Consider the following 26,988-nt stretch of genomic DNA (forward strand, 5'->3'; position numbering starts at 1 on the left):
TCAAGCCTCTAGTTAAAATTATAAGTTACAAACATGCTGATTTCAGTTTAGCTTGGATACAGCTCTCTGTAAAGGTTCGTGCCCCTCACCTTACAGTTTTTGTCAGTCTTTAACAATACACAAGGATCCAAAGTGAATTTAAAGGTCATCACAATAGCGATATCAACAGAGCCTCTGTTTGTATTTCCTCAAAATGAAATCAGTCACCAGACTAATAATAAATATAAACTCAATTTGACTTAACTTTCACCTACAAAGTTGGCCTAATAATAATTCTATTGTGCTGGAGCCTATCCCAGCTGTCATAGGGCAAGAAGGATGTGATGGATTTGAACTCAGGACCTTCTTGCTTTGAGAACACAGTGTTAACCACCATGCCACCAATATTTTTACCATGACAATGTCATGTTAAAAATGTTGTTCCAGCAGATCCCAGGAACAACATCTTAGATCTCGGTCAGCAAAGATACTGCACAGGACCCTCAAACTCCCAGGCCTCTGGTAGAGGACCTGAGCTTGAAGGATACTGCCTGCAGGGGCGAGAGGGAGGTTAAACCCCTCCCCAAAACTAGGAGGGATATGTAGTTTTTCACCTGTTAAGAGGAATGGCTTCTTATCAGCAGATCACTACAGAATGACGGCTCTTAGCCAAGATAGCTGAAAACAAATATGTCAGTTTTGCCCTGTTTGGCCCGTGATATAAAGTGAAATCTATGGAACCAGAGAAATACTTGATATTAAACTGTAACAAAGAAAAATATTGTTTATTCTGTATAAAATTACCGTGTTTGAAAATTCATTTTGATAAATACACATGTAGCTTAGAATGTAAAACTATTGCCACGACTATGTCACAGATAAAAATAAATAAGTGGGAAAAAAAGGGAAAAACTCACACAGAGGAGGGATTTCAACAATCCGTTATATGACGTTGCAGGCTGTGATTGGCTCCTATCGCGTTGCTGAGAAAAGGACTGTCCCTTTAAAAAACGGCCAAACTCTGCTCCCACACTGGAAGAGAGCTGAACCCAGAGTCACTGCACACTTTGTTGTTGAGGATAAAGAGGAAAAAAATTTCAAGGATTGCAAAATGGTCGAGAAATTTGTTGGAACATGGAAGATGATTTCCAGCGACAATTTTGATGACTACATGAAAGCACTTGGTAAGAAAGTCTGTGGTTGGAGCTAAATTTAGGGGAAAAAACATTTTAATCTTAATTGTAATTAATTTTATTTCCTCAAGTTTTCACAATAGTTTTTGAACGTTTTAATGAAAAAGCGTCTCTATATCTGACACATTTCCTGACACCTCGCGCTCTGCAGGTGTGGGATTTGCAACCCGGCAGGTGGGCAACCGGACCAAGCCCAATTTAATAGTGACGGTGGACGACCAAGGGACTATATGCCTGAAGTCTCAGAGCACCTTCAAAACCACCGAAATCAAGTTCAAACTCAACGAACCTTTTGATGAGACGACCGCAGACGACAGAAAGACCAGGGTTAGAAAGACAGAACAAGCATTTACACAGCCTGACTTTTAGATTATTAATTATTTAATTATTGATTTAATCTGTGCTGGACGTGACCACTTGTCTGTTTTGTGCCCTGCAGACCGTGGTGACTCTGGAGAGCGGCAAACTTGTGCAGAAACAGAACTGGGATGGCAAAGAAACGAATATCGAGAGAGAGATCACAGATGGGAAATTGATAGCGGTATGACTTTTTTTAATCCCCAAACTATCTGTTTAGAAGTTCTACGTAAAGTTATTTTACTTTTCCCCTGTTATAGATATTATTTAGTAGATTTAGTATGTTAATGTGTGTTAAAATATACTGTTTATACCCAATGATCCTGTTAGGATAAAAACAAAGGTATTTGTTTTAAGGTGAGGAGTTTTACAGGAAATAAAAACATCACCACAACATACCCGAGGAAGATTTATACAATTAAATTTTTTAAATAAATAAGTCTCGCAGTGACTTCTTATATGATTGTATGCTCTGCCTGATATTTGCCAGAGTTGATGCACATGCAGATTTCTTCTGATCACCTGATGTCTCCTTTCCACACAGAAATGCATCATGGGAGACGTGGTTGCAGTGAGGACATACGTAAAGGAGGCATGATGGAGGGAGTTTTTCTTTTTTTCTTTTTCAATTTTCAGCCCACTTGTTGGATGCACTGCTGGATGACAGGCTCAGTTCAATGAGCGCAATACCAAACTAAAGTACCGGCGTACTCTGCTTTTCTTATTCGCTGTGTTGATAAAAATCACTCTTCCGTGCCTGTGTTCTCCAACATGATGCATTTGGTTTCATTTGGAATTGTTGTGGTGATTTGAATAAAAATGAATGAAAAAGCTGTCGTGTGTGTGTGTGCCTCTGTGAGTTTGTCAAATGTTGGTCAGCAAGTGAGTTTGCCTCGTGCGTTTTGGATAATATCTTGATTTAATTGTGACATACTTGAAAGCATTCCAGCCACTGGGCCGTGCTGAGGAATGTCTTAATAATAATAAAAAAAGTGCTCTAATGGGAACATACCTCCTAATCCGGCAGTCTGACTTTAATGGGATCCCATTCATGGTCATTACAGCAGTTATTCTACATGCAGTGGCTTTTTAAATCTGTGTCGCCTGATGTAGTTCTCTTTGTTCTTCTTTATTAAGGCCAGAAGACAAAAACAAAGAGATTTGAACATACCCCCCACTTAAAGTTCAATCTGGAAGCCATCCTGCCTTTCTCATGATGTATAATGTGTGTTGGCAGGGACTCTTTGAGGAATGTGAACTCATTTTTAGAAGTATCGAGAGGTCAGTTGGGAACTATAGCCCCTTTTCCGTTTTGGGAGGTTGAACATTTCCCATTGCACATGTACTGGCAGCTGTACATGAACATGGAGTACATGGAGAAACCCAAAACATTACGGGTCTTCCCAACAGGCGCTCCCACCCTTTGGCCACTTGTCAAGTTTTTGTATGTTGGGGAGATTGTTCGAGAGCTGACCGCCACTTTCCCATGACAGGAAAGGGAGACGATAGAACTGATTGGCTCTAATGGTCAAAACAGCTGAACCAGGTGGAACTGCAGCCCAGTGCTCTCGTTCCCTTCGACCTGGACAATAGAACTGGCAGCAGCCAAGGACGTACAGTGTCTGAACTTCTGGGAGACTGCCAAGAGAAGGATAGTATCACAGTGGACAGCTAGCAAAGGTCAAGAAGAGTTAAGTTGGTGTGTCATGAGCTTTTTTAAACATTGTTTTCCTTTTTTTAAAAGAGTAAAGCATAAATCTACCAGAGCAACTGCAAAACAGCATCACGCACGAGTCTGAATGAATTGTCTGAGGTTCAAATTTACACTTAACTTGTTTTCAGTACAGAAAAAAAATCATCATCAAACAGCTGACTCGTATTGACATCAGGTTTCCTCTTAAGCCCCTTGGGTCACTGTACAAGGCTTTTTGTTTGTGTTTTTGGTCATTTGATAGCAAGTTTGTCAGGAAATTGATGCCATTGAATTCAACTGGTTCTTGCAATTTATGAATTCATTTTTTTAATGCAAGTTTCACTGAAACAAGTAGGGTTTCAGCTGGCTGCCACGGTTATTGTAAGTATGGTGGAAGCACCATAAACGGGATACTATGTGCCTTGTACCTTCAAAACTAGAAGCAACAAAGGCCTAACGGTGAATATCAAATAACAAATGATGGATTTTTTTTGTCTTTGTTGAACATCATAAAGGAGGATCTGGGCTAAAAGAAAAAAACATCAGATCTCTGTGGGTTTCCTGGATCGTCTGGCACGGAGGGTAATGTGAAGAATGGCAGGAAGCAACTCTCCAAAAGTATAATTACATCTTTTGTCCATTTTGATAAATGAGGGTTGAGTGCAACAAAAATAGCCAAAACCACAAATGACGCAACACAGTTAAACAGCAATAAATCCTTCAAAACATTCTTTCTTTTATTGTATTAGTGCGGACCGGTGGCACACTGGAGGAGTGCCACGCACTATTGTTGATTGCATTAAGGTGTGCGGACTCGAGACAGGTCAAGTGAGTGGGCAGGAAGGCTAGAAAAAGGCTACATAAATGCTGGTACTTTATTTATGCCTTCTCGCTTGGCTTTTTTGTAGCACTTTGCCTCATTGATCTTAAAATTGAACTATCACTGTTTCAAACTTTCAACAGTAACCCAGCAATTCCTCAAACTTGCATCATCTTTGTTGTTATAAACAAAAAAAGCCTGATTGAATTCACCTGAGGAGTTGCTGCTTTTATATCTTCTTCAACACATCTGCTATGGATTGACTTACAGGTGCGCTGCTTGTTATCCGCACCATTTTTGTTTGGATAACTGCAGGGAACGGAGAGTGGATCTCCACCTCTTTGTTTTTATCTCTCACATCTTTCCCCCAAATGATTTGTTGCTTTCTCTTAAAACGCAGTCTGGAAAGCGCGTGAGAAAACTTCCAAATGAAAATGAGAATCTCATTCTGCAACTCGACCCAGTGGAAGGTGTACGCAGATACATACACAGTGCAGGCGTGAACGTGAACTCAGTGAATGAAGCAGAGATTCCAGCTGACCATCTGAAATAATAGTGTTTCAGCCCGCGGCCAAGCAGGACAGAAAGGGAGGTGTTCCACTGAAGAGGAAAGGTCCTGATCTTCCAGCTGCCCACTGTTGACAGAGGTGAACCTTGCAGCAACGCGGTGCTTTCAGAGAGCAATTAGGAAACTGGTCAGGAAGGAGGAAGATAGTTGGAAGCCCACAGAGAGAGTGGACTGGCAGTGAAGGAAGTAAAAAAAAAAGAACCTAAGGTGAAAGATCAATGTGGCATATACTGCATGTCGTCTTGCTGAAATGACTCATGCACTAAACAAACACTGTGACACTGGTTGTGCGTGTATGCTTCACCCAGTGTGCGCTCTCATACACGAGAGACAAAGGTCACTTGTTGACATTGGGGTTGTTTTGTGTTAAGAAAGATTGTCTTGGACTTTAAGAGAATGAACTCACATCCTCTGCATAACATCTGGAAAGCTCCACTTGACTTCTGACGTTGACACCCTTCCTCTGTCTGTCCTTCACTTTTAAACACAGCACTCTGAGACATAAACACCTTTTATGTCCAAGCAAACCCACGGGATCAAAGATACATGATATGGCCTACAGTATGAGTTCGTACTTGCTAAACGTGCTGACGTATAGGGATACTGAGGGATGTGGAGTCGCACGAAGTACGAGCTGCAATCTGCAAAACAGGGAGCAGATTCAGCTGCTTGTTTGTTTTCTTGTGTGTTTCAACATCTGAAGCAGTGTGAAGATAAGGAGGATTAGACAGATAACAGTTCTAAAAAAGCGAAAGATCATTTTCCTTTCCCTTTAATGTCTTTGCACAACTTTAATGTCTGAATTTAGGAGAAGAAATCAGTAACGAGAAAGAGGAAGTTCCAAGGAAAAGAAAGACAGGTGACCTGACTAAATGCCCCATCATCTCCAAAAGCCTTTTTTTCATTTCCCCACCACAAGCTGCACATCGAAAATAGAAGCACTGCTCCTTAATGTGGCTTTTTAAAATGGCAAAGCATTTGACATTGACTTGTTTCATTCTGGCAGCTTTCTCGCTGCTGCTTCTTGTTGAGTCTGACTGCACTGTTTTCAGGAAACCTGTGGTAAAAACAGAATGAGCAGACTATCTCTGTTGCACCTGGAGGGTGGGGATGGCCTTGAGGTCGACATCCACCTGCTTTTCAAGGGTAACTCCTGTGAACGACGCCTCCATGCTGGCTAAAAATCTTGACTACACAATCCCCTCCCTGTACATCTTCTCCATGGGATTTATATATGAAGCCTACACTGGCCTGTTTCCAGGGCAACCAAACAGCTGAGCAGAAATATGTCTGCTGAGGCCCCTCGGAGCTGTAGGGGAGGCTGGCTGCCATGCAACAAGGCTTTTTTTCCTCTGAAACTCGCAAGCTCTGATTTCTTCAACAAGTGTGAGGATGTTATGCAAGCTGTGCTGTCTAGGCGCGCAGGCTATCATCTCTCCAGAGACTGCGGCAGAGACGCTTGGATTAAACTCAAAAATCTTTAAAATACTTTTCATCTTTTCACACAGCACATCTCCAGTCATTTGTCTCTGATTTTAATTCTGAATCTGACAATCATAAGGACTTTGTATACTTTGTTAGGTATGCCAGTTCAATCGCTCATTAACATTAATATCTAATCAGCCAATCACATGGCAGCTCCTCGATGGATTTAGGCACGTAGACATGGTCAAGACGACCAGCTGAAGTTCAAACTTTACATAAGAATGATGAAGAAAAGTGATTTAAGTGATTTTCAAATGGTGGTTGTTGGTGACAAGTTGAATAAGCATGTGTATTTCACAAACTGCTGATCTGCTGGATATTCCTGCACAGCCGAATTTAGAGTTCACAGAGAATGGTCCAAAAAAGAGAAACTAGAGAGTGACAGCTCTCAGGGCCAAAATACCTTGTCAGAGAATGGTCAGTCTGCTTTGAGCTGATAGGAAAGCATCAGGAACTCAAATAACCTCTCATTAAAATCAGGGTATGCAGAAGAGCATCTGTGAATGCACAACACGTTGAACCTTGCAGCAGATGGCCGCACTGAGGCTACAGTTTGCACAGCCCCAACAAAATCGGATCATAGAAGGTTGGAAAAACATTGAGCTCAATTTCCACTGCAACATCTGAATGGCGAGGTCAGAAGCAACATGAAAATATAAATCCATCCTGCCTCGAATCAACAATTCAGGCTTTTGGTGGTGCTAACGGTATGGGGGGATATTTTCTTTGCACACTTTGCACTCAACTTCTGGTGACTGCTTCCAGCAGAATGGACTCCTCCAAAGGTGGTGCTTCCAGGACCTTGTTGAATCGATATCATGATGATGATGAAGAATTAAGGCATACTGCTAGAGAACAGAGAGGCTTAGCTAAGCTCAGTTCAGTTATACAAATTATTTATTGAGTTATAATATATTTTTGATTTTGACTTGGTCTCAGTCTTTCTGAAAGGAAACAGACTGTGAATATTCTCACTGTTTAATCTTTAAATTATATACTTCTTTAAGATGATGCTGTTAAACTGCTTTGTATTCAGAGGCAGCTCAAAATATAACTTCTGACGGGCCTCTGTACTGTATATGAGGAAACACTATTACACCCTTGAGAACACCACAAATAATCTATGTTTTTCTAGTCATCTCAACAGGAGTTCCTGTCCATGTGTACCTCAGAATAACGGCCCCATGAGTGATTGTATAGCTGAAAGGAGGAAGGATGGTGGAAATCTTTAAAGCGAGACTATGCAAACCAGTCTCTACACAATGGGTACCCCTGGGAACACTGCAGCTCAGACCTCAAGCTCTATAGAAATGTGATTACCTGCCTACTAGTTTGTCTATTTTTGTGATCTTTGTGATCGAAAACATATAAATGAATGGAAAGCCAACTTTCCTGATGGCCTACTTTAGAAAAAGTCAATAAACAGTAGTGGCTGTATTTTCTGCTCTGAATTCTCCGCCAGTTGTCACAGTGTTTGGCTTATCCACTCGAAAGACTACTGTGTGACAGGACATGTGATCTATAATCTGGAGGGGGTGATGAGGAGAGGGGGGAGCGAGGACTAACAAGTGTGGGACCACAATGAGCCAGATGGGAAGAACCATTTCAGGCGGCCTACGTCCACAGGAGGCTTTCTTCGCGCTGCGACCTCTGAGAGCACTCAGTGACTTTACAACACGCAGAGCAGTTTATTTTATGGCCACAGCACGAAGAGCTTAAGCGGAACTTCTGTGAGGGAAACTTCAAACGCTAAAAGAGTACACAATCCAACTGGCGAAAACAAAAGATGTATGCACTTTACATACAGAGGAAATCGCTGAATAAAGAAATACGTTTGCAGAAATTAGAAAGCTTAATAATGAAAACAAGCAAACATCAAACCAATGCTTTAACATCATCATTGGTATATTTTACCAGCCTGACGATCTGAGCAGCAGACATTCCAGTCTGAAAACTGATTGCTTTCTTCCGGAAGAGATATTTGCTCCTTTGTGGCAGACAATACAGAAGGCTCTCTGTCGCACTGCTTACAATAGCAAAAATGTGTGAATCTAAGTGGCTAGAGCAGCGGATAAGTGATGCACAGTGATGCACTGACCTTCTGCTGCAGGTGGCACGGCCGAACGGAGCTGATATTTTAAAGGTCAGGCTATGCTGATTGTCTGCTGAGGATTCAACAGTCTCACTTTTTTTTTTTTATCAAACCATTTAACTTCAGGAAAAAGCAGAGGAGGTTAAAAAACGAGACCGATGCTCAGAATTTAAAAATTCAGACATTTATATTATTTCTTTGAGTTTAGCAGAGTTTGTGTATGTTTGCATCTTTATCATCTCTTAAGAGGATTTATTAGCACACTGGCTGTGTGTGTGTCAGTTTGCCTTATTGCTCCTTAGGCGTAAGTACATTCAGTTTGTGATGTTAGATTTCATCAGTGACAGAACGCAGATAGTTTAGACTTTCATAGGAAACCTTTGCTAAAAGCAAAACAAAACAATAGGCCATCAGGAAAGTTGGCTTGATGGACACATTGCGACGTGCTGTAGGCAACAGGCACTTCCCCACAATGCTGCGGAGAGATAACGGCAGCCTCTGATAGGCGGGAGGAAAACGGAAGCCATTAGTCTCAGACTGACCTTTCTCCAAGTGGACTGTAAACAGCTCCTTCTGCACCATAAACCCGAAACACAAACCTTTCAAGTAAGACTTATTTAACATCCATCCAAAAAGCTAATAAAAAAAAAAAACAGTTGCTTTTTTATTTCATGTGTAACATCTACACACTGATATGATATTTAGAGCTATTTTCAAGACAGGTGATTTTTAAAAAGTAAAATATAATAATATAACAATTACTCCGAGGCCTGTGGGTTTACAGCTGTTTGAGTTAAACTCGGTCCGTGTGAAACTCACTGGGAAACAGCTTGGCCGCCTTCCCTGCAATGCACAGCTGCACATTAAACAAACAAGCACTCTGTGCGGGTCAACTCTTTTGTTATAGCTGTTTGCCTCGTCAGGCACTTTTGATTATGAAAAAGTGAAATGGAGCATGTGACTGTAAGTCTGGATCCTGACACTGGTGTAATGAAATAAGAGTGGGTGGCGGTGGCGGTGAAGATTACAAGTGAGATATTGCAAAACGTCCATTGAGAGCTTTTGCTCTGATTTTAGAATTAGTCATCATTTTGTCTGCTGAGCCAGCAGCGCTTCGTTACACTGGAGGAAACAGGCAGCAAAAATGTATTTTATAATGATATCTGATGAACTCAAATATTGATTTACAGCCATAAAAATTACAATATTTGTTCTTTGAGGCAAATATAAAGGCGATTTAAGTGACTTTGAACGTGATATGGTTCCTGGTGGCAGACAGGATTGTGCAAAGATCCCAGAAACTGATGATCTGCTGGGATTTTCCCACAAAACCTTCTGTAAGGTTGGCCGGGAATGGTCTGAAAATATCCAGTCAGCAGCAGTTCTCTGGGAGAAAATGCCTCGTTCATGCCAGAGGTCAGAGGAGAGCAGTCAGACTGCTTCGTGGTGATAGGAGGATAACAGTAATTCAAACTGAAACTGAGGCTACAGTTCACATGGGCTCACCAAAATTGAGCAACAGAAGATTGGAAAAATGTCGCCTCGTCTGACGAGTCTTGATTTCTGCTTTGACATTCGGATTGTAGGGTGAGAATTTGGATCCATCCTGCCTTGTATCAGTAGTTCAAGCTGCTGAAGGATATTTTCTTGGCACACTTTCCGGACTTAGAGCGCTAATATTGACTCTTTTTGTATCTACGAGTTTCTGATGGAAAAATCTGGATCTTGAGACCTTAAATGCTCCACTATGTACTCCACCAAGTGTTGCTTTTGTCTGGCTGGTGCTGGCGGAAAGGACTCAGTTACCTGCTAGTGAAACAAATTAGATGAAAGTGGTGAGAGTAAACCACGACAGCAACCTAATAGCTTTCTCCATTGGGCGCATGCAAGCTGCAACATCTGCAATTTCTGCAGGAATTCTACTCTTTGACGTTCCAATGCAATGTGAAGATCAAACAATCATTAGAGCACATTTAAAATGAGCCCCCTCCCCCCCAAAAAAACCAAAACAACAAAACAATGAATGTGTGGAATGAATGAATATGAACAAAGTGCCGTACAGAATGAGCGAGGAAAAACAAAACAAAACAGGGGAGTGTGATATGTAAAAGGGAAGAGGAAGGGGAGGTTTGTTACTGTTACGTGAGCAAACCTCTCACCTCCTCACCGCTGTGTACTAACAGTAGGAGAAAGGTGAATACAGGCCGGGACATTAAAGCTGCAGGAAACAAAGAGAATTAGGCGAGGGAAGCGATGAGAAAGAGGACGATGATGAGAGGGAAATTGCTCGAAACTGAAGCTGGTGGGAGAGCGGTTGTGCTCTTGTTCTCCCCTTGGGTGTTCCTGTCAAGGCTCTGGGGAAGCAGACATAATTTACTTAATTGGTTCTCACTGTTACATATAAGACTAAGAGGGGATTTTTTTCCCCCCAGTTCTTTGGGGCAAAGGTAGCGAGGACTTCCCTCTGCTGCCTCAGCAGATGAAGTTGTTCCTCTTCAGCGCTCTCGCTTTTTGAAGTTTTGACTGCACAAACATATATTTAGCACCACAAAATTGCTCATTTTCTTTAAAAAGAATCTTTGATCTCTGCATGAAATTAGGGAAGGATATTAAAGGCATTAATCTGATTTGAAGCTGTGAGAACTGACTTTAAACTAAATGAAACTACATGGACTTTGGCCAGTCTGACTAATGTATACACAAATCACATGCTGCACTCTCTCCACCCTCTAAAAACAATACGAGTGACCCCTTACCCCACATTCTCTGGATGACTGAATGCCTGAAATTACAGACGCACTCCAAATCTAACCTTTGTGTCCAGTAAGAACTTAAAGCAGTGTGTGGTTTATGACACAACATGCAAGGACAAAAAAAACTGCAGACTCCCAGATCTTGAGTTCACACATGGCCATGAGAGGAATTTCTCTAACTGGGTTTTTTGACAAACTCATGATACTTTTGATACATTTGAAAACCCGGGAGTCATGACTTTTCGTAACGGGCTCCACACCAGAGATATGGTGCTATCTGAGGAACTTTAACATAAACTATTCCACATGTTTGAAACTGACACAACCAAAGAGTCCGAGACTTCCCGAGACATTTCTCAAGCAGGGACTGGACTACAAAAACAAATCAAACACAACAATCAACATTTTTTTATAATGTCTGATGTAAAAAACATTTTTAAATTACATTTTCAAATGCATTGGACTCGAGTATAGACAGCATAAATAGATAGACATAGCTATTGTGACGTGCCTTATTGGTTAGGTATTGTATTACCCTTATCAAACCTGGAGCTGAGCTGTTTCGCCATCGCCATCTTGGTATTTTTATTCTAGATGTGATGAAAATAATAATTATGAAAATTCTATTTTTTCAGTGTGACCTGAAACTAGCCCCACAATGCATTAGCAAACTGTTTGAGGTCATACATCAAAGCCTTTTAGCAACCAGATTAGTCGCCCCCTGCTGGCCATTATAAACCCTTTGAAAGTTTAAGACACTTTTGTGTCAGCTTCACTGGGCTGGGACTCGTGCTTTGAGACTTCAAATGTTGTTGTTTTATATGATCAGTTTGGTTCTTCGTTCTTTTTGCCTTTTTACTTTCATGTCTATTGAATGTCTTTAGTTCCTATTTCTATTCGTGTGAGAGTTAAGTTGTTTCTCGTGGTTTGATTGATTTTTTATTCAGGATCTTTATGGTTTCCTAGTTCCAGGTGTTTTGTAAGTATTTCCTTATATTCTGGGCTCTTAGTTCCCTTTAGGTTTCTAGTCTTGGTTATAGTTTATCTGTGACCTTTTGTTCCTTTTGCTCTCCCTTCTGTGTCAAGTCCCGGTCTCTGTGTTAGACGTTTCTCTGTGTGGCTGTTTCCTGTTTTATTTTGTGTCCCTTTTGCTTGGCCTTTATTTTTGCTTCCTGTGGCTTCTGTCACCTTGATTACATTCAGGTGTGTCTTTCTCCCCAGGTGTTTCCTATCTCCCCGACTGCCTTGTGTGTATCTATAACCTTAATCTTCCCTTTGTCAGTGTCTCTTAATCCTTCCTCTTATCCTGCTTGGTGTGCTCCTTGTCTGTTTTTAGATTCTGCTGACTGCTCCTTATGTTTCCCAGTTCATCTCTTGGATTTTAATTGCTTTCTTTGTAGATTCTTTGCACCTTATAGACTTTGGCTTCGTACCTAAATACAAAATGAGTCTTCTGTTTACCCGTTTTGCAACAGTGCTCCGTGATGACAGTGGCCTCCCTCAATAAAATAATCCTCACATGTTCCCTCGCATCAAAAAACTGCTCTACAGCACAACAAAGAGCCCGAGGCACTGACCCGGTCTGCAAACTCTGTTAATCTGAGTATGAGGAAACACTTGGTGGATTCCTTGGAACAAACCCAATCTGTGAAATGTGACACCCTGCAATCCACTGAACCCAAAAACCATAATCTATGATTTTAGCAACACAAGAGACCAAAAAATAGCAGACAGGTGCTTTTAATGCTGTGGATGATCAGTGTAGATTCATTTACGATGGTTAGTATAATAAACTGCCAATAAATACTTAATTATCAATCAATTGTCAATCAAATTCTCCTGTTTTTTAATGATAGAATTGCCATATTGATAAGTTTATAAACAGCTCTTTTTGAGTTTTACTGACTAAGGCGCACACACTTACCACACAGTGCTGATTCTCTGATGCTTTCAGTGTTCTGTGTTTAACTCTTCCTAATTTTTCCATAGTGCTAATTTTTTCATCTTCCTTTGAAAAAGACCAGCTGTTTTTGCTAAGCTAAACCCTCTAATTGCCTGGTGACGCTGTATTCTGAGCATGTCAGAGTGTTATCAGTGTTAAATTTAATTAGATTTTAGAAGAACTATGCCAAGTTCTTATCTGCTATCCTCCTTTGTGGATTTTAAATATCCCACAGAGAGAGGCCGGGGCGGGTGCTGGTTTTCATCCATCAAAGCCACTGAAAGAGCAGAAACATGTTTATATTTAAGAACTCAAATATATCAGAAATGAGACCGAATCTTTGACCACTGAAGACCAAATACACAAAACATTCAGCTCATATTGTGCACTTTAGAGCAGTTAAGGTTATTTGGTGACCTTGTTCCCTTTAAGTGTGTCTGGAAGCATTGCCCACATCCTGTATAGACACAGCAAGCTCTCTCAGCTATGAACACTCTGTGTTGTGCACAGATACTTTCAGTGGCTCAGACAACAAAAGGAATTATCAAAATGAAGGGGCCTGTCTTCCATGTAGGGCAGTGAGTGTGCACCAGCAAAAGCTGAACAATCAGAGTGCAACAGGAAGAAACATTTTCCTTGTGAAATACCCGATCAAGAAGCTGCCTCAGATAAAAGGAGAGAGGCTGCTCCAAGTGCCATTAGTGTTCCTCTACAGCAAGGTCGACTTTACAAGGAGAACATGTGTCTTCACACACACTTGAGGAGTCCAAGTGCCTCCCTTATCTCACCTTGACAATGTAGGTGTCCAATAAGGGCACAGTTAGATTCAGCGGTTTTAAAATGGGCGCTCACTGTGAACATGTTGTGCTCTGTTGACTTAAACCAGCCAATCTAAGTTATATTGCAGTTTTATTTTGGTGGCAGTATGCTTAATATTTACAAAAGATAGCTTGATCTCATTGTTATTTGGCATATGGTATGAACACAAATGTCCTTTGTTATTACTGCACTTATTTGTATTTTATTTTGTCCCCATTCTTCAAATAAGACATTTAACTTTTTGTTTCATTTTAAGCTGAAGATCTAATTCCCTCCAAATGCGAGCAATGGTGACATCCCAGCAGGATGAGCATCAGTACTGGGAAAAAGTCTTGAGCCACCCTTCGTTTCATTATAATTTCCTTACAAGGAGTCGGACTCTTGTTGAGCAAAACGTCTCCAGGCTTTGTGAAGGTCTTTTAATTTTTTATTCAGACACTGTCATTGTGTGCTGTGTGGCAGGCAGGATGCAGGACTCAAACGCAGGACTCACACATGGGAATTTTAACTGAAAGCAGCAGCTTTATTGGTGGAAAACACTATTACCAGTACAAAACAAAACTAGAAACCGAAAACTCAAACTAAAGCACGAGAAAATAGGTCAAGGTCAAGGTCAAGGTAACTTTATTTATACCCATAGGCAAGGTCAATTTGCTTTACAGAAAAATGATAGCATTTGGCATCCCTTCAAAAACACACATACCTAATAAAGATATAAACCTCACTGTAGCACATATATAGTAATTTAATATTTCGAATCAAAAACAAAAACAGTTCTTATTTAATTCAGTGACAGCAACGGGGGCAAAGCTATTTTTATAACGCTTTGTCCTGCATCTCGGAAATAGAAACCTCTGTCCTGAGGAAAGAAGCTGAAATTCACCCCTTAGAGGATGGGAACCATTTTTAAGGATCGATAAAGCCATCCTCTGTACCTGCTTAGAGTACAGGGAGGCTCAACACGACTGTGGCTCACCTATCAGACGACTGGACCATCTCACTATCTGATTTAGAGAGTTTTTCCTCTGTGACAGAGGTCTGACCGAACCATGCCACCAAACAAAAGGATAAAACAGGCTCAATAAAAGAACAATAAAACAAAGTTAAAATTTTTTGGTCAATGTGGAAATGAGCAAGTTTCCTAAGGCAATAAAGGTGCTGGTGACCCTTTTTACAAACTGATTTGCAATTCTGATCAAAGTTCAGTTTTTCATTGATTATGGTCCCAAGATATTTATATGATTGTACTTGCTCTATTTTCTGACCTTTAATTAAAGTGACTCCATACCCATTTGTTGTTTCCTAAAATCATCAACCATATCTTTTGTTTTAGATATGTTCAGCTGGAGATAAGACTCCTCACACCACTGAACAAAGTCATCAATGACTGGACCGTGGTTAGTTTCACCCTCTTTCAGTAAGCTGACAATAACAGAGTCATCTGTATATTTAATGATGGCCTTGTTTTCATATCTGCTCTGACACGTTTGTATAGAGAATGAATAATAAGGGCGATAAGACACACCCTTGAGGAGAACCTGTGGAGGAGAACACTGGGTCAGACAGAGTCCCATTTATTCTCACTCTTTGTGACCTGTCAGTTAAAAAATCTAAAATCCAGCTGTTGCGAAATCTATCAGTGTAGAGCAGTGAAACAAACCACGAAGGCCCCAGAAAAGTGCAATCAAACGGTGAGTTTATTAATACAGAACAAGAAATTACAGCATAAGTCTTCTCTCTCTCTGCTAAAAATACATGTGGAGAACACTTTTAAAGCAATGGGGTATCCGCCCCCCCCCCATGGCATCAAATACAGGTCAAAAATACATTATGTACAGTCATTGTTTACAGACAATGGTACATCTTGTACATTTTTAATGGCTAGACACAGACATATAACTTCTCTTTTCTATAACACCTACCAAATAAGGCAATGAACTTCAAGCCCCCAGGGTCTCTGAGGCCGGTCACTAACTCTGGTCATCAGTTACCAAGTAGACCAAAGGGCAACAGGTTACAAAAAGAAGCAGAAGACACTTGGGCCTTCGCTCAGACCTGTCACTAAATTTATGTGTATTGTAAGCATGCATGCAGTCAACCTTCTATGTTCTACAGTGAAACTTGAGACCCTTTTGGATAAAACATCAACTCCAAATCAGCACAGATATGCAATGTGTGTAAAGTAATCATAACTAAGCCTGTAAATAGAAAAGGTCAATGTGATGACAAACATCTTCAATGCAATATGAACCCTGTAAGAAATATTACTAATCAAATAATGCTGTAAAACATGTTATTAATGCAATTATAATAATGCAGGTTATATGGCAGCAATAAAAGAATTTCTGAATCTCCACACAGCCCACCAGGTTTTTCCTGATTTCAAACTGTTCTAAAAGTCTTTTAATTAAAATATGGGGCTGTATTGTATTAAAAGCCGAAGAAAAAACAATGAAAAGAAGTCTTGCAAAAGTCCCTTTACTCTCTACATGTTTAAGAATCAGATTTAGTAAAGTCAAAAGTAAATCAGGAACTGAGAACTAGAATTACTTGGAATACAGAGGGAGGAAACACAGCAGACTGAGGGTACGACATGACAACTGACAGAGAGAAACACAGGATTTAAATACACAGGCAGGACAACAAGAGGATGGGAAACAGGTGGCAACACAGCTGGGACAGATCAGACCTAACAAGACAAGGGAAGCTAAACCAGACACACACCACACAGGACAGGGACTATCAAAATAAAACAGGAAATACACAACATGCACAGAGGCATGACCTTGACACTGAACAGGGGGAATAAGGAGCACAGGGACAGGAGTAACAAACTGCAACATGAGACACAACTGGGGAACAAGAAAATAAACATGAAGACAGAACTAAACCTACGCTAAATGTGAGGGGCCCAGAAACAAAACCCAAGAACTAGAAATCACAAAGCAAAGAAGAACTAGAGCTAGAAATACAGAACCATAAAACAAAAGACTATTAATGATAAACCAAAGACTAATAATAACACAGAACACAAAACACTGGAACACCTAACTCGAAGGATCAACCATCCATAAAAGAGAGCTTAGCAAAGAACATATTTTTAAGAACTTTAAGAACTTACTAGCAACTTGTGGCAGCCAATAGCAAAGAGCTATTGGCTGAAAACTTGACATGTCTTGGCATTGTGTCCAACGCGTTCTTTTTGGAAACGGTACTATAAAAACTATCTATAGAAGATGAACAGGATCTGAAGGTCCTTAAGAAATAGGAAAAAGATCCAACATGAGAGATGCACCTGGTCCTTCAGCTGATCCATCTATTCTTTACCCAAGTTGCATCAGAAATGTTTTCAATGGAAGAGTGGCAACCCTTCTTATGGAAGGGAAGTGTGAAGAAAAGGCTGAGGTATGCCAAATTACACAAGGACTGGACTGAAAATTAGTATGCGTAGATGAGGTTAGGAGAGAGGTTCAACAGTGTCAGCAGCTGTCTGTAAAACATGGTGGAGGCTGTGTCATGGCTTCCGGCTGCTTTTCAGTCAGTGGTGTGTGGTATCTTCTTAAAACTGATGGAATTATGAACACAGAAAATACCATCAGACTTTGATCCAATCAGACTCTGGAAAGATTCTGATTGGCAAAAGCTTCAAACAAAATGCCAATGCAGTAAGTAACCAAGTAACCATACCTGGACAGAAAATCACACTATGTAACATTGTCAGTTGTGGATCGGCCTCCCCAGAATCCGGACTTCAACATGATTGAAGTGTGGGATCATGTAGACGGAGAACGAGAAAAAAGGCAGCCAACATCCAAAGAAGACATTTAAATGTCCTTCAAGAAGCCTGGAAAACTATTATTGAAGACTACTTAGAGAAATTACAAGAAAGCTCGTCTAAGAGAGTTCAGGCTGTGTTAAAGAATAAAGGTGGTCACACCAAATATCGACTTTTAAGCTCATTAGAATCCTACAAACTCTGTTTTTGCCTTATGTACCATATTTCCATTTGTGCTCACATAGTACACAGTAACTCGCTGTGTAACTCCTATTTTCCTAGCAAAAAACCCCAGAATAAGTGACGAGTCAAGACTTTTGCACAGTACTGTAATATTTGTTGTTAGTGTTGTTGCCAATATATAAGATTGCAGTAGCAGAAACACACAATCCAATGAATGTATCTGTGGTTTCTTTGAAGATTAAAAAAAAACAGGCTGTGTAATAATTTTAGTTACTCTTCATGTTTCTAAAGTTTTGACAGTCCTCAGATGTTGTGGGCAACAATATAGCACATCCACAAATGGAAACTTATGAATGAATTTTACACAATAAAATTACAGATTCTTCCTTATCTGGGTGATACATAGCCCACCACTAACCAGATCACCAAACCTCTCTTGCTCATTCATTTCTTTTCTAGCACACACACTCGCTCAGACACACCTCCACAGCAGTAATCCCAGCAGGTTGTTGGGTTTCTATGGGGGTCAGCGTTTGCCGGACACTGCTTTTATTTGGACCCGATTACTTTTGGGCACAGTCATCGTATGGCTTCTGTCGACTGGGATAACGCTCATTGGGGGCGGATTGGCGTTCGCCTCACTGGCTCCATTCACTAGGCCCGGCGCAATCATGTGGATCTGGCAGACCTAACACCTAACCCAAAGAGTCGGGCCAGCCCAGTCAGCAAATACAATGCCCTCCCTTCCCCGGTAATCAGAGAGGAGGGGGAGTAAAACGATAGCCAGTGAAGACACACAAAAATGAGACTGACGTGAGTGAGTAAGTTAAACATTTAGGAGGGGAGACAGGCGTGAGCAACATCTGTAAAGTGGGGTTAAAAAGAAAGAGAGGGGAGAGTTTGTGAGAGAAAAAGCAGCACGGCTTTCCATCAGCTGACTAGCCAGTTTTAGAGTTTTTGACCCCAGTGACCTCAGCGGCAGACCACTTTGCAGAAATGTCACTCAGTTAAGATGTTTGTGAGCTCTTAATGTGGTAGGAGGTGGGAATGTACATGGTTAAAAAAGTTCTGCCAGGAATCATTTTATTTTGAAAAGCCCGGAAAATGCACCTGAATTAAAGCAGACAACATAAAAACTGCAATAAGCCTAACTGTAAATCATGTCTGATATAGACATCATACAGTCACTGTTCATAAAAGTGTACAAATACAGAGTAGGTAGTGCTGTTGTTTGTATTTAGTATTGTTGAATGTGCATAAATGGACCTCTGCTGCTCTCTTGTGGTGCAGTCTTAGAGTAATGTTGCACGTGCTATACATATACTGTAGACATCAAGTATAACATTATGACTAATGTGTCTAATATTGTGTTGGTCCCCCTTTTGCTGCCTAAACGACCAGACTCATCAAGGCTTGGACTCCACTCGAGCCCTGAAGGTGTGCTGTGGTGTTTCGCACCAAGATGTTAACATTTCATCAAGTTGCAAGGTGGCCTTGTGTGTCCAGCATATCCCAGAGATGCTCACTTGGATTAATATCTGGGGGCTTTGGAGGCTTTGTGAACACCTCAAACTCATTGCTGTGTTCCTCAAACTATTCCTGAACCACTTTTGCTTTGTGGCAGGGCAGATTATCCTGCTGAAAGAGGCCACAGCTGTCAGGAAATACAGTTTCCATGAAGGATGTAACAGAGTACTGTAACAAACACTGTGAAGGTTGCAGACCCATGCTCTAGACGGATGCTGTGGATTTCCTGCCCTTCTCAAAAGGTGGTAAGATGTGAGGAAGAGATGCCAGTAGTGGAAGCAAGTAGACACAGCACACTAACACAAATCACACTACAACTGGAAACTAGCAGTAAACCAGTTAAAACTTGTGCTGTGAACTTGTGGAAAATTAACAGCTCAATAAAGGGCATAATTTTAAAAATCAAAAGCAGTAAATGTGTGCTATGGCTGCCAAAGGTGGAAGAAATGGACTTTTAAAAGTATGACAAGTATCCACAGGAAACTGAATGAAATGACAACAAACAAAAAAACCCAGAATGATCCTTTAAATGGCTCATACCACTAATGACAGCAGGGGGATAGAGCTCCTTGCCATTTTGACTACATGGTATTTATTTATGATAAATGAAACATTGATAAAGTAGATAGCATTGTTTTAAAGACACACAAGTCTTTAATTTGAGCTTCATAAATATTATTAAGCGACACAGACTCAGGGCGCGGCGTATAGCAGTGAGTGGTCCCGGAAGTCCCCGTATTTACAAACACATTTAGCCGGCGCTTCCCTGCACCAGCCGGGAGCTAATGAACGGGGCACCGGGAGGATTACCTGAGGGCTAAACGCGTTTTAAACGGTTTTCCTGCCAAATTCAGGCAAGCCTGTGAGGACGCTGAGGTATATTTGCGGCTATGACGGACGAAAAAAGCAGCAGCGGTCCTGAAAGTGACGCACAGCAGCCTCAGAGCACGGCTACAGCGGAATACTGCGCAAACTTGCAGCAGTGGATGTGGCAGTATTACTGGGGGTACGCCAGCTGGCAGAGCTGGGTGGCTCTGTCAGCTTTCCCCTTCCCTCCGCCGGGGATAAGCGCTCAGACGCCGCCGGGTACTCCCGCCAGTGGGCAGCAAGCGTTTGACACACGGAGCTGGTACAGCTACTATCCTGTCACATCCCCCGCCGCTTCCTTTCCTCACCTGGCTGCCGGGACCGAGCTGGGCTCAGCCACCAACCCGCTCCCGGGTGCCGATGCCCGGCCTGGCCAGCAGCAGAACGGGAACCCACCTCAGGCAGGTAGGGCTCAGGTTTGGCAGCGCGAGTCGGTTACTACGTGCTAATTACAACACACGCTGCCCAGTCTACATGAATAGTTATACATTACTTCATATTTAAACAACTCACAAATGTAAGTTTCTCTTTAAACGTTTTTAAATTACCCTCATAAAAACTGCACAAGAGGTGCACATATGTATGTAGTATGTTACTGTTTATGAATTGAAAGCATTATGATTAGTAAAAGTTTAATAAGAATGTAATCTTTAAAGCAGGATAATCATCCGGGCTGATTATTGTTGCTTATTTGTTGTAATCTGATTAATAGCAATTGAATGTAAGACCCAGCTCTGTGTTAAAGCTAGGTCATGAGTCTGACCAGGCTTAACTAAATGACCTAGAGGAAACGAGCTTATATGCTTAAGAGTCTTTCAAGGTTTTTCCTCCGTCTTCTGTTTCCTCTGGTGACTGTCAGCAGTGTCTATTCACTGATTATATGTGAATGATTGTGAGTTTATGAAGCTTTGAGTCGCACCACGGTAATGAAAAAACGCCTGTTCTGTTGTCTTTTCATCTGCTGTGTAGGACGAGAGTACACCATCCCCTCTCCTCTCCAGAGGTTCCTCGCAGAGACTGTGGACTTCTTTATCCTGTTTTGTGTAAAGGCCACCATCGTGTTATGGATCATGTATCTGAGTGGTATGAAGTGAGTAAAATACACCAGGATAAACAGGCAAAGACTCAAAACTTTAAATGAGGCCTCTCAGTCTGCTTGAATTCCAAGTTATGCCACTTTGCACAGACAAACTGTCTCTGTTCTTTAAAGGGACATTGCCAAATTTATCACCCACTTCATTGTGGAGGAGATAGATGAGAACACGTCCCTGGAGGACTTGCAGAAGATGATGGCTGTTGCTCTGGTCTACAGGGTACTGGTGTGTGTCTACGAGGTGAGTCGCATTTCTCACCGCCTTGATAAATGCTCAGTTAGGCGATGTGCAGAAGTATATTAATATTGAAATTTTTGCCACTGAAAATTTTCATGCCAGGATGTGTTTATCTTCACCCAAACTAAGCTTTCTGTTAATTCTTTTATAACATTTAATAACATTTTAGAGTGGATTAATCCTTGGCTTCAGCGTTTGCTCTACTTTTTAAATGTCCTCTTAATGTCATAGTGTACAAGGTTTTCCTTGTGCAACTGCGAATTAAAGCACAACACCTGTTAGAGTATAAATAACATTTCGCACTGTTCTCATTTACACCCAGTAGCAGCAGCACGTTCTCTCGTTTAATGAGAACAAGCAGCGTCAGAGTTCTTTGCGGCGCCGTTTCCCACAGAGAACAGTGATGCAACGTTGCATTCATAGTTGCCTGCGATTAAGTCACTTATCCCGTCTCTTGTTAGAATTACGATATTGTCTTGTTTTCCCAGGTGGGAGCCAGCTCTGGGATATTCATGCACCTCTGCTCAGACTCACACCATATGGCATGATTCCTTCTCTGCCTCTGAGCTTGTTTGTGCTACGCTGAAAACAAATTTCTTGTCCTGTTGCTGTTTTGGGCCGGGATTAGTTACTCAAGCTTTTATTTGTTGTATAATTTATATTCATGGCCGTGAGTATTGCACTGTGAAAATATCGGGCAATAAAAGCTTGAGCCTAGCATTAGTTCAGACAGGTTTGTGTTAAAGTTAGCATATTATATTACTCAGTCATTTAACGCTTCCCTCATTAAAATAGGCACATTTTCTGAAAAGTGCAAGCTTATCTAAATATTCCCCTTCAACCAGTCTCTGACTGTGGTTGTTGTACATGGTGGTGATCAAAAGCTGGAATTATACTCTTGATTAATTCACTAATTGTTGCTATATGCTGTTATTTTTGTTTGTGCATCTGCTGGCTGCTTTGCAACCCATCTGACACCATCTGTGACTTAATCAATATTATCTATCACCACTGATGCCTGCTCTGTTCTGTGGGTCTTCCAGCCTCCACCTTTTCATGTATGCACACTGAGGGCGAGGGTAGTTCCCAGAACAGCGCAGCTAAATATACGTTGCAAGAGATGGAAATGAAAGTCTTTCGTAATTCTCCTACCGAATGACATTCGGTGACAAGCGGTGTGATGTTTGTTGTTCTCGTCCAATCAGATCATCTGTATTTGGGGCGCTGGTGGTGCTACTCCAGGAAAGTTCCTGCTCGGCCTGCGGGTGGTGACGTGCGATACGTCCACTCTTATACGACCCAACTGTGTTCTTGTGGTCCCAGCATCTAACGTGTCCTTCTCAGCGTGAGTCTTCACACTTTTTCTGTTGGTTTTTTTCTGTTGAGTTATTTTTATATTTATTAAAAAGTTAAAAAAAAGTATATTATTTGTTGTTTCCAGGTCTTTTAGAGCATCTGTGTGGGATTCATATTTTGTCTCGTCTCTCTCGATTTTCACAGCTCTACTGTGCGGGCGTTGAACAAGAACTTCTCCATTGCCTTCCTCTTTCCTGTCTTTATCACCCTCCTCTTCTTCCAGCACAACAGGACTGTGTACGACATTGTGGCGGGGACCATAGTTGTTCAGCGCAGAGGAGGCAGATAGCAGTATTAGACTTCTGTTTGAAGAGTATCTAGAAAATTTTATTGAAATCAGATTTACTAACACAGAGGAGAGTCACTTTGCTGGGCAAATCTTGGAACGCTCTATAAAATGAAATGTATACAGACGTAGACCTGGTACAGTGGGATGAGAAACATCTCCTGCTGTAAGGGATTTAAAGGTGCAATGTGTAAGATGTTTAATTAAAAACATTTAAAAATTAACTGGAATCATCAGCACAATGTGAAGAAATCCTTCAAAGTTTCTGAAGTTATGTCAGATTCTACATATTATGTTGTAGAGATGAAATAATAAATGCAGTGATGGACGGGGTTGGACAAAAGCGCTGGACGGTTTCGGTTTCAGCTTACAACTGACCTTACAGTGTGTCCTGTGCTCGTTACTGGCAGTAGGGGACACCGAGAGCTGGAGGCTTGGATCCTACAACATGATGTTAGCTAGCTTTTGGAATATATCAATGCTGCAACAGCATCTGTGATAGCAAACACAAACTGTTGTTGATCTGCTGTTAAAATAAATAACAGTAAAAAGTCCAGTGCAAACAAAAATATATATATTTATAAGTTAAATCTTCACATATCAGCATTTTGGTGATTGCATGATTATCAGTTGTGCAATCCACCACAGTGAGACACTGCATTAGTCTTTTTCCCTGGCTGAGTCGGTCTTTACCTGCCCACAGGCTCATCAGTACTGCATGAACACTACTGCTGTTACTGCGTCCCAAAGCTAGAAGGTCTAAAGCTGAGATTGGTGGAGAGGCAAAGCCAGGGAGAAGTCCTGAACTGGACACTGGCTCTCTGTGTATTTTAGGCAGCCCGGCCCACCTATTATGTGGATTTCTAAAGCTGATAGCTCGTGTGTGTCTCCATGTGAAACAGAGCACAGGAAAGCACCAAGTGGAAACAAGTAGACGTGAGTTAGCTAAACAACATCAGTGTTGTTTTTTCATTGTCATATGTTTATAAAACAAAAAAAGAATAAGCAATATTCTGAAGTGAGGTGCTCTAACAGGCACTTTCATAAAAGAGCGACATGTTCAGGAAACTTGACTTAATTATGTTAAGAAAACTTTAAAGGAGCAGTTAAAAAAAAACACATTTTGTCGTTGTGCTTTGCTTTTTATTTAAGAGCAATTTTGTTCTGTTTTTCTTTTAAAATTAAATGACAGAACATGACTGTTTTTGTCAGCCTCTGCAGAAAAATTTTATATTCAAATTAAAAGACTTTGCAAGTAAAAAGGTTTGAGTCATTCGTCACTCTTTTTCTATGCACAACTGGTATATGCAAAGCAAGATGGCGTGCGAGGCTCCTGAATGACTGTCCCCAAAATAAAACTGGAGGAAAAGTCCATCTGCAGTCCTGAGTCAGGCTGAGAAACTGAACACTTTTTACAAATTGCACCTTTAATTCTCACCACTGTTTCGCTCTAAATAAGCTCAGAGGACAAAACGAAAGTATTGTGAGGTTTTTGCTCATCGCAGAGTATGTAAAGTTGGAAAGTTTGTTGTCATGGAATAATCCCGCAGCTTCTCTCATGTGAATTTTAATAAGTGCGCTACTGTATGACACAATCTACTGTTTCCTTTTTTTTTGGTGAACCTGAAAGGATTTGATAACTTTTACCTTTTGTGATTATGTAGGTGCAGTATGCAAGATTTTTGTACCACTAAAGTGCATGTCCACTATTGTGTGATTGTTTCATTTTTCTACAAACTGAAGCTAACTGTTCTTTAATACTTGGTAAGAAAAAGTTTTAAATAATTTAACGTATTGGCAACTTGCAAACACATGGGCAGCATTGTTATTAGAGAATGACACTTTGCTTTCCTTTCTTTAAGCTAACAATGATCAGTCAAATGTCTAACATGCTGATAGTTTCTTTGTGATTTATTAATGCTGAAAAAAGAACATTTAAGAGTTGTTTTTATGTGCCCACGGACCATTTAATGAAGTATTTTTTTGATGTGGTGACATAAAATTGTGACTCAGGGCAGCTTTTATTTTGAAAGGACCGCTGTATGACCGCTGTTACTCTTCAATTGTAAAGACTCATTTTGTTAGATTACCTGTTGGACTGTTTTTTTTAACACAGACATCTAATCAGCCAATCACAGGGCAGCAATTCAGTGCATTTAGACAAGTAGACTTAGTTAAGACGACCTGCTTGAAGTTCAAATCGATCTTGAGAACGGGGCATAAAAAATGTGATCTAACTGACTTTAAGTGTGGTATTTCAGAAACTACTGATCACCTGGGATTTCCCCTCGCAACCAGAAACTTAACAGAAGGTAGAGTTATAATAAAAATACATTAAAGCACCTATTCTTTAAAATATGAATCAAACATTTTAGTAGCCATAATGAAAGTTTACATTTGCTATTAACACAGGAGATTACGCTCTCCACAGTAAAAATGACTTCTCAGCCTTCAGAGGAAAAACAAGTTCAAACACTGATGAAACTGGTTACAGTTCATTGAATGGAAAAAGACATTTCAGTTTTTACACAGTTATTACGTCATATTTAATGTTATTTAGGCTGTGGAAAGAGGAAGGGTTGAAGATGTACTGCGGTAATAAAAAACAGCAGAAAAGTTTACTTTTTACTACAGTGTCTGATACGTTTGTTCGCGTCATAAAAGCAACTAACAGAGGGCCCTTAAGAGACTGAAGGGTAAAAGAAAGAAAAAGAAATAAAAGACAACAACACTGACAGATGATCTTCAGAATGCATTTATGAATCCGTTTCCCTTGGGTGTGCACATCATGACAATGCTTGCACTTTACCACAAAAGGCACTTTGAATTAAAGTATAGTTCCAGTCGGAACAATAGCAACAGTCCTTCCAACAAAGCACTCAGTCAGGTTGTTTCCCATCACATATCTGCACGCTATTTCTGTTTTCATAGAGCTGTTAATACTGACGTCTTTACTTTGAAAGCTGACATCCTTTAACTGCTGCACACTTGGGACCAGGCCACATGAGGGCAGCAGAGAATGACACAGGCTGAGGCGCAGATGCTAGAAATACGAACCATCTTGCTTATTTGTACCTAACATCCTGTTTTATCATCTTTGTAAACGAAGCGGCGCTTCTATTGTGCTTTTCTACTCTGAGCACTCAGATTGCTTTCTACTGTGAGGCCCATTCACCCATTCATACAAGCACTTTATCCTCTGACATTCATACAGTGAACAAACCATCAACATTCCCGTCAGTAGATGACCCGCTCTACCTCCTGAGCCACAGCCACTCCCTGCGGTTCCTGTCCTGGATTGTCTTGTGAGGCCACAGGTGTGTGTCAAACATGAACCCTGAATAGGTAGCAGTCTTACATTCATGACAGACAAGAGAAATCTAAAGGCCTTTGCATAGGACAGTGAAACATTTCACTTGGATTTAAAAAATAAAGTTAATTATATAAAGACAGGCTGAATTATGTTGCGTGGGGATATTTTGTTTGTGTATATGGTTTTATGTATTCAGTACAGGGGACGTTATGGTCTACGTTTAGAAAAAAAGAAGTGAAGAAGTGTAACTTTCCTACAGAGCGCAGTCAAGTGGGAACAAGTGGGAAGAGGACGGTGATTCTTTAAGCCTTTAAACCTGCAGTAAGTGATGCTTATGGACACTAGGGGGCAGCAGAAACCAGCTGTGAACACAATCGACCTTTTAAGTAGATGAACTTGTAAGAAAACATTTGCTGATTTACACCTCCACTGCCATTAGTATTAATTCAGAGTCGTGTTTAATTTGGGGGATGACTGTCTGTCTGTCTCTGTTGGCTCTGTATTGAACTTTTCCATGGTGTGCAGTACCTCATGACCTGTCACAGCTGGGATAGGCCCCAGATAAGTAATTAAGAAAATGGATGGGTTAATATAATCCACTACAGGTGGTGTTACTGTGCATAGCACTGCTTTTTTGTAATGCTTCAGT

At 40.8% G+C, this 26,988-nt stretch overlaps 2 protein-coding genes across 2 annotated transcripts; both read left to right on the forward strand.

The window, feature by feature from the left end:
• Window positions 1–1,002: 1,002 nt before the first annotated feature.
• fabp4a (fatty acid binding protein 4a) lies at window positions 1,003–2,362 on the forward strand. The gene is made up of 4 exons (XM_031742331.2): window positions 1,003–1,163; window positions 1,324–1,499; window positions 1,612–1,713; window positions 2,074–2,362. The coding sequence occupies exons 1-4, from the start codon at window positions 1,091–1,093 to the stop codon at window positions 2,125–2,127; spliced, it is 405 nt and encodes a 134-aa protein (XP_031598191.1). The 5' UTR covers window positions 1,003–1,090; the 3' UTR covers window positions 2,128–2,362.
• Window positions 2,363–19,775: 17,413 nt separating this feature from the next.
• On the forward strand, window positions 19,776–23,250 carry fam8a1a (family with sequence similarity 8 member A1a). Its single transcript, XM_031742182.2, has 5 exons — window positions 19,776–20,458; window positions 21,023–21,143; window positions 21,264–21,387; window positions 22,590–22,729; window positions 22,885–23,250. The coding sequence occupies exons 1-5, from the start codon at window positions 20,077–20,079 to the stop codon at window positions 23,027–23,029; spliced, it is 912 nt and encodes a 303-aa protein (XP_031598042.1). The 5' UTR covers window positions 19,776–20,076; the 3' UTR covers window positions 23,030–23,250.
• Window positions 23,251–26,988: the final 3,738 nt, after the last annotated feature.

The sequence above is a fragment of the Oreochromis aureus genome, linkage group 22, assembly GCF_013358895.1.
Source record: "Oreochromis aureus strain Israel breed Guangdong linkage group 22, ZZ_aureus, whole genome shotgun sequence".
Taxonomy (NCBI): Eukaryota; Metazoa; Chordata; class Actinopteri; order Cichliformes; family Cichlidae; genus Oreochromis; species Oreochromis aureus.

What these genes read in the sequence shown, in the direction of transcription:
- fabp4a (XM_031742331.2), top strand. Translation starts at nt 1,091, where the DNA reads ATGGTCGAGAAATTTGTTGGAACATGGAAGATGATTTCCAGCGACAAT. An exon ending in TGACTACATGAAAGCACTTG is followed by an intron (nt 1,164 to 1,323) that starts GTAAGAAAGTCT and finishes CGCGCTCTGCAG; the next exon opens with GTGTGGGATTTGCAACCCGG. An exon ending in CAGACGACAGAAAGACCAGG is followed by an intron (nt 1,500 to 1,611) that starts GTTAGAAAGACA and finishes TGTGCCCTGCAG; the next exon opens with ACCGTGGTGACTCTGGAGAG.
- fam8a1a (XM_031742182.2), top strand. Translation starts at nt 20,077, where the DNA reads ATGACGGACGAAAAAAGCAGCAGCGGTCCTGAAAGTGACGCACAGCAG. An exon ending in CGGGAACCCACCTCAGGCAG is followed by an intron (nt 20,459 to 21,022) that starts GTAGGGCTCAGG and finishes TCTGCTGTGTAG; the next exon opens with GACGAGAGTACACCATCCCC. An exon ending in TACTGGTGTGTGTCTACGAG is followed by an intron (nt 21,388 to 22,589) that starts GTGAGTCGCATT and finishes TCGTCCAATCAG; the next exon opens with ATCATCTGTATTTGGGGCGC.